Raw genomic sequence first — 10,498 nt, forward strand, 5'->3', positions numbered from 1 at the left:
GAAATAGAAGAATATGTCCTTCATATAATTTTGGTACCAGGGTCATTTGTTTTTTTCCCAACTGATCTCTTCAGAGTTTTCTTACACCCAAAAACATTACCTACAGCAAACTTCAGCAACAAAATCACACAACATGAACTATTTTCTCTGCATCATAAAGTTAAAACAGATTTCTGCACACACTTGCATAAACAAGAGACTGAGAGCAGCCTTGCTGAGCTTTCAGAGGTGTATCTCTGTTTCAGCTGTGCTTTCAGATCCTTTTAGAACCAAGTGCCAAACATATTGTATTACTTTGCTTGTTCTGCACACAAATATCACATGAAGCAACTCTGTCCAGGTATGGAAACAGCTCAGGAAACAGTGGCACAGCAGCTGCATCTCCTTCAATAACTATGATGTAGCCAGATCCACTTAGAGTATGGCACCTCCTTAGACACAGCCTGGAGCTCCATCCATGGGGCATAGAAAGGACACAAACAAAGCCCAGGCTCCCAGGAGAAGTGGGGATGCAGCAAAAGAGCAATGAAGCCCTGATGTGCAAACCTCCCCGACAAAAACACTGCTAAAGACTGAAGTCAGTGTAAAATGTTTCCCTGGAAGAACCACCCTGATTTCAATCATCAATCCAAGCTACACTTTTTCTTCTAAAGTGATTTTTTTCCTGGTCTAATTTCATCACTCATCTCCATTTCAAATGCACATTAAAATGTTCGGGAAGAAGCAACTTAACTACTCCAATTTTATGCTCACATATACTCCTCAAATAGAGAAATTTGATGTGCAACTTAAATAGCAAATATTTTAAGTGCAAAACTGTGCATAAATTGAAAATACCAGAAGAAACAAACAAAATTAGATATTCTGGGGATGCACAAAGAATAGCTGCTTTTCTAATAAGTTTAAAAAAAACCCAAGCCACATAAAATAGACAGTGGAATACTACATATGGCTACAAATAAGGAAGGAATCCTGAGTTTAGCAAGATATATTTCAGGGGAGCCACTTGAAAACCAGCCTATTAATTGTACTTTCAGGACCAAAGGGAAAAAAAAAGCAAAACAAAATCAGAAATTTAGCCAGCAGCAGTGAGAAAACTTGACTGAAAAAAAAAAAATCTGACAGTTTATATGTGTGGCATAGAACAAGAAACAAATGTCAAGTCATGTTCTTCAAGCCTAAACTTCTGTCTTTTCCAATCTAAACAATTCCATAATTCTATGATCATCTGCACCGCTGTATGACATCAGTAAGCACAGTGTAATACCAGCTATACAAAAATTAAGGGGGAAAAAAAAATGTTACTACCCTTAGATTTTTGCTCCTAGTCTGGTAAAAATATAGGAAGGCCAGAAGAAGAGACATCACAAACCAGAGGAAATGAAAATATTTTGAGAAAACACAAAATAAATTGTTAATTCACATATCACAAGAAACACTAATTGCAAATATCAACAGGCAACAAACATAAAATTGCACAAGAGAGAGGGTGAACTGCTGGGAGAAACATCAGAAGCATCAGTGAGGATGAAGTAACTGGTGTGATGAAAAAAGGAGCAGTCTTGGGAAAAACACGAAAGTGCAATTTTTTTTCTTGAAAGAATTACATAGTCATTTGACATGCCTTCTACAAGCACAACTAATTTGTCTTTTAAATTGCTTGCAAAAACATAAGATTTGGCTCCATAGTGATCCCCACACCTACATGATTTTATAATCTGCATCCTAAGTAACTGGATCACCAGGCAAACCTCCCCCTTCTCTATTTTTCCACCTCTCATGGAAACCAACCAAGAAAACAGGATTAAATTTAGAATGATAAAATCTTTAATCCATGCACCATGGTATAAGGGACTTCGTTTACAGCTCAGAGAAGTAGACACTAAAGTAGTTTAGTAAAGAGATTATTTTCATAAAGTATTTATAATAACGTGGGGTAAGTACTGCAGGCAGCAGCAGTACCCAATCTGTACAAACGTTTTTGAGGCCAGGAGAATTACAGTTGAATTGAGCAATTTTCAGAACAGCTCTAACAGAGAAAGGACAGACTCAGCCCTCAGTCTGGGCTGTGTTGCTGGTGTGAACACGCAATCACTTCGATCCGTGTGCACCCCTACCCTGCCCTGAATCAAACAGGGCAATGGTGATTTGCTTTGCATACATTTCCAATGACAGCAAGACCGTGACAGCTGTTCCAGACCCACGGCACAAATCCCTCTTTACAAAAGGTTGCCTAGCAGGCCAAATTTTAAACTCAACAACATCCCAGGCATCTCAGAAAATATCCTATATGGCTCTACAGACATCTTGGTCTACAAAGCATTGAAAGGGTTTATATATTGAAAAAATTCTGGGTCAAATGACAGAGGAAGAGATTTAGCATGAATCTAACCCCTAGCTTGGACAAACTGGTACTTAAATATTCATATATGTATGTAAAATAGGCTTCCTTTCTGCCTCTGGTCATCACATAGGAAGACAAAGGACCTTCAGTGTTACTTGTGGTAGGAACTGTCACACCAGTGCCAGTCCCTCATCCAGAGGGGAGAGAGCTCCAACTGGGAAGAGCTCCTGGTCTAATCAGTGAGGATTTACTTGCAGAAAAAACGCCAACAAAACAACAATTGCAGCAGCAAGATGATAATGTTAAAGATCACGTTTCTTACAAATACAAAGATGAAATTTAAGTCTGAAACAACAGCTGTCATCACCACAAACAGAACTGCTGCAAACACCATCAATAAGGCTTTCAAAGCCAAGCAGCCACACTGACAGGGAAAGTGAAGAGGCTGTTATGGTACCAACTATGAAACGCATTCAGTAGTTATTAGCTGTTCCCAGCAGGCAGCAAATATAAGACCAATATGGTAACAAGATAGTAGAAAATGAGTGTGACTGCAAGATGTGGGCAGAATTAGCAAGGGTCATTTGATTCCTGCACCACCTCAGCTGGGCAGAAAGCAGAGGCACTCAGAAACAAGACAAACCCTCACTCCCCCAGTTTCCTACAAAAATTGCATTATAACATATGTAGAAGTTGTTCATTTGATCCAAAACTCATTTGATGCAATCAATACCTTCCAGAGCTGGCTGCATAGAACAAATTAAGCTGCTTTTAAAATTGGGTATTTGTTCATAGATGTAAGCTGACCTGAGCTCATGAAGTTGGATCATTTGCTATGGTGATGATGCCTTTTTTCCAGTTGAGTTTCAAAACAGATCTGACAATCTATTTAAAGGTTTGTACTTGAATTTTTACAATCCTAATTCTGAATTAGAGAGCAACTAAACAGAATTCATTCTTCTATTTAATGGTAGCTAACCTATTTTAGAAGAAATAAAGCATTACACGACTACTGGTAGGTTTTTAATTTATAAAACCCATGCAATGAGGAAAAATAGGTAATCATTTATTTTCCAATGAGAAGGCACTATCAGGAACTGCTGTATAAATTTCTACTCCGTATTCCTTTCACGGGTGACAGGACACTGCACATGGCATGCAGGGCAGCAGCTGGTAAATACAATTTACTGCTAAGTACCAGTGTGAACCTGCATCCACTCTGACACATTAACTGTGTCTTTATTTTGCCATGATAGCCATGCTCCTAGGACTTGAGAGAGCCACCCCTTCCATCTGTATTTTCAATATAATCTGTTATCAGATACATCTTCTGAAGTGATGAATAGAGGTCACATCACAGCAACCAAATCAGACTGGCAGGCTGCCATCCCAATGAGCTTTAAATAACAAACTTGAAAAACTTTTTCACGTATCATTGCAATAGCTCCATAGCTCAAAGTGAGCTGAAAATCCATGGACAAACATGGGATTCCCAAGGAACTGGAAGTTGTGAATGTATGTGTCCAATTCTGTACAGTAAAGGCAAGGAGTTGATCACATTTAAAACATAAAATCCCACAAAACTAAGAGAAGCAATGGCCAAGTAACAAATTTTATCACTGCATTAGGTCTTTCCCTGAAATAGTAATACTTTGATCCTATTAATGCTCGTAACTTCAACTGGAATTCTTAAAATCTGTGCAGTACAAAATTATTCAAAAGTCTTTAACCCATAAATCACATTGACCAAAGCCTTCAAGGAGATTGTGGTATTTTTGGAAATAGTCTTGGGAGACCTAAATACATTAATTAAATTTAACAGAAGATGCAGTTAAACCTCCTTGACTGCTTCATGCATCTCAATTGTTCTTTGGTGTTCCAACCATCCTATTCAGAGTTTCAAATTTCTGTTAGTCCCACATGTACAATTCCTCTCTTCTTTCCCAGTGGAGCTGTTAGTGTTGTGTCTCTAGTGTACAGGACACCAGCAGATTAAGGAAGCTCAAGAGAACCACAATCTTCAATTTATCCACCTTTCAAAAAAATGAGATGTGTTTGAAGACACTCACAGTGCATCGCTACCCTCTTTTACCTCCTAACACCTCTCTTTTAAAGTGAAGAGACTATGCAAAGTCATGAATTAATTATAAAACCAATGGAACACGTGAAATCAGAATAATTCAGTGAGATGTAGCAGGTCTGTACAACCAAACAAACGCTTAATAGAATAAGTTATTGATTTTAGCTAAGCTGCAAGAAAAGTGAGTATAACATGAATTGCACCAGAAAAGGACTGATTTTGTTTGATAATTGGGATATATTTTAGGATAAATCTGTTTAGATTTAGGAAGCCTGCCTGTTATTTAAATACTATGTCCTCTTTTGAAGACTCTAATTTGGTAATTAAATTCAAATACGTAGAGAAATGTACAGGTTTACTCCTATTTAATGCAGTAACAATGACTTGACTTGGAATCAGGCCAGACAAAGGGAAGCAAGGGCTGGTACATTTTTCAGCAGAAAAGCAGACAGCCATTGGCACAGCAGCCTTCAAAGAGTAAAGAAATCCTAGTACTGGCTGCCATTCTACTGTGAATACCAGGAGGGCTCTAAGAGTTTAATGAAAAGAGCACATAAATGCTTAGCTTAAAAGATGCATATTAATTATCCTAAACAGCCAAATTCTCACAATGCTGTCACTATTTTATATGGCCTGTGACTAGAAATTCCTATTTATCCAATACAGAAGAGAATGAGCACAAAGTCAAATTCCTCTCAATACCTTCAGTGCAGGAGTGATTCAACCATTACCATGGATCAGGACAGGGACACAGATGTAAGTGAGTAGTCCACATGCCCTTAACCTCTCTTCTGAGGCTTGGCAGCTGCAGCTTCAGCAAACTCTAATCTCACATCCCAAATGTTACTGGACTGCTGAAGAGCCTTAGCCTGGTATCTGGTAGGAACGGGATATTCCTGTCAGACACAGGAGGCTTTGCACACCCTCACTGCAATGAACAGATCTGGCTGGAGTTTCCTTAGGCTGACCTGGGGAGCTCAAAGTGTCTCAGCAGGGAGTGGCAGCCACTCAACAACAGAAGCACAGGTCACACAAACTGCACAGGATTGTGGCTAAACACTAAATACTGAACATTTCCAGTGCTGTAGATGCACTGTTGGACTGAGCACATGGATACGGGCCACACCTTTGGGCTGCAGCTCTGATGTACCCAGGGCTAGCACCTGAGCTGACAGCCCCAGGCCAGGGCTGAATCCGCTCTGTTAGGACTGGAGAGGATCGGCTGTTCTGGTTTATTGTTGTGCCTTTTGCAGAAGGCAAAGCCACACAGTGACATATTGCACAGGTACAGAATCACATACTGGGGACAGGAACCTGCATTTCCAACTGGCACGACTTGCAGAGTTTAGCAAGGCACTAATCCCTGTTTGGCAGTACTGCCGGGAGCCACTTGGGGAGCACGGACAGAGTGCTGAGTCATAAGTCCAGCCTAACCTGGAGCAAACCTCCAGAAACACTACCAAAATGTCCCTCAGCTTCTGCCACCTCCCATACGTGTCACCCCTCCTGAGCAGCACTGCCCCAGCACCCTACATCTGCAAATATGCAGCAACATCTCCAACACTACAAACCCAGGGGAGTTCTATAATATGCTGTATTTTAACAAAATTTTACTTGCTGACATTAAACAGCCGATCTCTACTCCTGGTGGGCACATATGGTGAAAAGACAGATCGGCCTTGGTGGGCAGCAATCCTGCCAGGTGCAGGAGGCATCCTGCAGCACAATTCCACATCCTTGTCCAGGCTTAAATCTAGCAATTCTTAAAGTCAGAGCCCTGAATGTTGTAATAAATTCTCGGCAGATTGATGCCATCTCTTAGATAGAAAAAAAGAAGAAAGGGAAACAATAATGTAAATGCCACATATACCAACAACAATGCTCTTTTTCACCATTTGTTACCAGTACAGGCTGAGCTGTAAACCTTTAGCTGGATAATTTTTTTGCAAACCTACAGCAACCAAGAAGTGGAAGAAGTCACTGGCAAGACAGAGGAGCTCCTATTTCACATGGCATCAAAGACCAGGGCAAGGAAATGGGCACCTTCAGCCACCTAATGGTGTCCAGCCTCCCACGACTCACAGCTGCATTTCAGCGCAGCACACGCTGATGCTATTTTGGAGCATGTGTGCTCTGCTGTAGGAGATGCGAGGCGGGAGGAAAGACAACCCCTGCTCATGTTCACATGCTGTGAAAAAAAATTCCAGCATGAAAAACTCCTTTGATATTTTTTTCAAACGAGACGCAAGCACAGTATTTTGAAACAGAGCACCAAACGAATTTATAAGATTCACTGCAAAACCAAGGGGCTGCAAAAGCTTCTTTAAAATGGTCTTCAGCCCTTCAGAAATGAAAGGGCAGGCCATGGTTGCAACCCCAAAGTGACTGGGACACATCATACTAGAAATCCTCATTTGCTATATTATTCCCAAGATCCTACCTCCCTCTAAATTTTATACTGAAGAGCTACACAGAGCCTTTAAAAAGCATCAGGCGAACAATTTCCTGCTTTTTCTACCTGTCTGCATTTGGATACAGCCCTTCACCATTTCCAGTGTTTGGTTTATGGTCCAATCTCATTTTCCTGCATTAAGCACCATGTCTTTCAGCACACTCCATGAGGTGCCTGTACCAGCCAGCAGCTCCATGACCTCTGTCAGTCTGGATCTACTAGGACGGGGCCAAGGAACGATCCGGAAACAAATGCAACTATTTACAAAGGTGACAATATCATTTCAGCCATATCACCAGGCAGGTATGTCATCACAAGATCAGTAGGGCAAGAAATGCTTAGAGCAGAATTTACTTCATGAATACTTCAACCTGGTGTTTCCTGAATGAAGGGCAGCGGTCAGCACTGCTTGCTAGAAAGGACTGTAAGGTAGAGGTACTGCCAGAGCATATGAATGCTGCCGGCAGCATTAAGTCTGTTTGAACATTAATATTTAAGTGTACTTTGAAACGAAGCCATTTAATAGCTGCAGTTATTCAAGTAGCATTTTGTGTTATAAGGAGTATGCATTGCTGGCTAAAGATCTGGCAACCGAAAGTGCTATGGCTAGTTGATTTAACTTCAATGGCTGCTGGTTATTTAGCCCAGAACCCCATCTGAAAGAAAGACAGCCTGACAAATTATCATTACTTCAAGAAAAAACAGAGTCTGGCAAGGTTTGTATCTACCTGTGATGAAATGAAGAAAGAAAAACAAACCCTGAACCACAATTATGTCTCATTAGCAAGTCAGTGCCAATTAAGGCCCCACTTTTTGCCCACCTGAGCTTGGATTTGCTTGTTTGCTGAAAGCAATTTTATCCAGAACAACAGCTGATCTTCATCTAATCATACTTAACACAAAGAATGTCAAAACAACAATAGTTTCCTTCTTAAGCATGTTTGATACTGCTGCCATAACAACTTCAGCTTACAACAAAGATATATTCATTCCCCCCAGTGTTTATTAACAGGCTGTTTGATAAAACCCACTTCATATTATTAGTTCAGATATACTTACTAACAAGAACTGGTAAAGACCTCCCCTATATTTAGAAATGTACATGAAAGCTTTTTTTAAAGGAGTATTATTTTTACCAGAGGCCAATAAATGAATCTCTATTTTTTAAAAAAGCATATTTGCCAGAAAATCAAGTAAAGCTATAAAACACCTCTGACTTTGGTCGCATAATAAACTTTTTGATTGCTTATTTGTAATCCCAGAATATTGTATTACAGCTGTGCTGTCAGGCTGCAAGACAGGAGTTTCAGTGCCAGTGGAAGCCCAAACCCATTCAAGACTTTTATTTAAAGGATGGATTTTCACACAGGCAGACTATTCGTGACTTATTTAGCCAAATGGCTCGCTAAATTATAATGATAATAATAAGCAGGAAAAGCCAGGAAGTGCTGCCCAGCACCTGGCCAGGGGCCTCGTGTTTTTGGACAGAGACACGATTGCAACCCCACAGTGCCTGGGACACGTTACAGAAGAAATCCTTATTTCTTATCTTATTCCCAACATCCTTCCTCCCTCTAGATTTTATACCGAAGAGCCACGCAAAGCACTTAAACAGCATCACAGCTAGCAATTTCCTGGTTTTGTCGTTTGATTAAGCCCTTTATCCATTCCTAGGGTTTGTGACACCTGGGTTCCCAGTCCTACCTCACGGACATCGCTGTCCTACATTACAGCACCAGATCTTTCGGCCGGGGCCGCGCACACACCCCCGGCGGCGCCTGGGGGAACGCACCCCTGCTCCCGCCGCTGCCCCGCGGGGTCCCCCCCTCTCCCGGGCCGCCGCCCCCGGGAAGGTCAGCCGGGCAGAGCCCGGTGTTCCCGCGGCCGGCCGGGGAAGGCGGCGGCCGGGACCCCCCCGCGCCGGCCCCGCGAGCCGCCCCCACCCGCGCCGCGGCTGCGGCAGCGCTGAGGGCGGCCGGGGGGACCCCCGCGGGCTGGGGGCGGCTCCGCGGCGGCCGGGGGGGGGCCCCGCGGGGCGGCGGGCGCGGCGCTGAAGGACATTTTATCTGCCGGCGGTGCCCGGCCCCCGGAAAATGGCTGCCGGGGAGCGGGGCCCGAACGCGGCCGCGCCGCCCGCCCGGCGCGGGGAGCGGCGGTGAGCGATGGCGGCGGCCGCCTCGTACCTTTGAATTTGAGCTCGTGCTGCGGTTCGAGGCTAAGGACCTGCTCCGCTTTCGCCATGTTCCTCCTCCTCCTCCTCGGCGGTGGCGGCACCAGGCGGAGAGAGGAAGGGACGGGGAGGGAGGGGAAGGAAGAGGGGAGGGAGGGAGGAAGGGAGGGAGGAGGGAAGGCGGGCGGGGGGCGCGCCCGGTAGCGGGTTCACCCCTCTCCCTGGTGCCGGTTCACCCTGTCCCGACTGCTCGTTCGCTCGTCGCTCGGGTGCTGTTTCACCCTCGCCCGGGTGCTTGTTCACACTCTCCCGGCGGCCCCGGAGCGGGGACAGGCGCGGCCGGCGGTCGGGCGGCGGCTGGCGGCGCACACGCTGCCGGGCAGGGCGGGCGGGAGGCGGGATGATGCAGCACGGAGGGGCCCGCGGAGAGGCTGCGGCGCCGGCTGACGTGAGCCCGGCTCCGCCGTGAGGGGCCGTGGGGGGAGGCTCCGTACCGCTGCTCCTCGGGCGCTTCTGTGGCCGGAGGTGCCCCCCCGGAGCCTTACGGAAAGAAAGAGGGCTAATAAATAACGTTTAATCGTCACTGGAAAGCGTGATTTGTAATAAACGCCTTGTTATCCTCAAGCAGCGTGTTATTTCAGGCCTCTACTCCGTGTGGCCTCAGGGCTGCAGAGGAAGCCCTCGGGCCCCTCGCCGCCCTTCCGCGGCTTCCAGCGCCGCCGGGATCTCCGGCCAGGTACGGGGACGGGCAGGGAAGCGCTCCCGGGAAAAGGAGGAGCTGCCGTGTCCGCAGGGCTCGGGGCGCAGCGCTACAGCGCCAGGGCAAGCCTGGGAACGGGCATCGAGCTGCAGGAAATACTCGCTTTTTAATGAGTAAAACCAGAACTTCAGGTCACCTCAGATTTTAAGACATCCCCCCTCCCCTTTCTTAACAGTAACCAAAGTTTTGGGTTGCTCGTTAGGGTTTTTGTGTTTGTTTGTTTTGGGATGGTTTGTGGTGGTTGTGTTTTGGGGATTTTTTTGTTTGTGTTTAGTTTTGGTTGGTTGGGTTTTACTCCAAAGGTTTAAAGCATTTTTAAAATGTACAGCATGATTTAATATAAAGTACTGCTTTATTGATAGCCCTAGGCTAGTGTAATTACAGCAACACTATGCTTTTTGCTCCCCTCTCTCCTCAGGTTGTTTTAAAAATTTGAAAAGTTCCTAAGAATTTATAAAGCATTGCTGTAACCTCTCAAAGGCAGGAGTTTGGGATGCCCCTGTTAGAAACATGCTGGTCTTAAAACCTGATAATTTATGTACATTCACTGGACTTTATACATACTGGACTTTATACATGCAGGACTTCAGGAGGAGATGCCATTTGCAGAAATAAAAAGCTTCCAAAGAACAGCAACTCAAAGCACATGGTTATGTTTGGTCCCAGGCAGGGCTGATGAGCAAACAGGTGAG

At 44.5% G+C, this 10,498-nt stretch overlaps 1 protein-coding gene across 3 annotated transcripts in view; it reads right to left on the bottom strand.

The window, feature by feature from the left end:
• The window catches only part of VAPB (VAMP associated protein B and C), a 37,807-nt gene extending 28,407 nt beyond the window's left edge, over positions 1-9,400 (bottom strand). For all 3 annotated transcript variants that reach the window (XM_082292887.1, XM_082292889.1, XM_082292888.1), the window contains exon 1: positions 9,060-9,400. In XM_082292887.1, the coding sequence (XP_082149013.1) occupies positions 9,060-9,117 (58 nt within the window). In that variant the 5' untranslated portion in view covers positions 9,118-9,400. The remainder of the gene's footprint in view (positions 1-9,059) is intronic.
• Positions 9,401-10,498: the final 1,098 nt, after the last annotated feature.

This window comes from Coloeus monedula (genome assembly GCF_965178545.1).
Source record: "Coloeus monedula genome assembly, chromosome: 17".
Classification (NCBI taxonomy): Eukaryota; Metazoa; Chordata; class Aves; order Passeriformes; family Corvidae; genus Coloeus; species Coloeus monedula.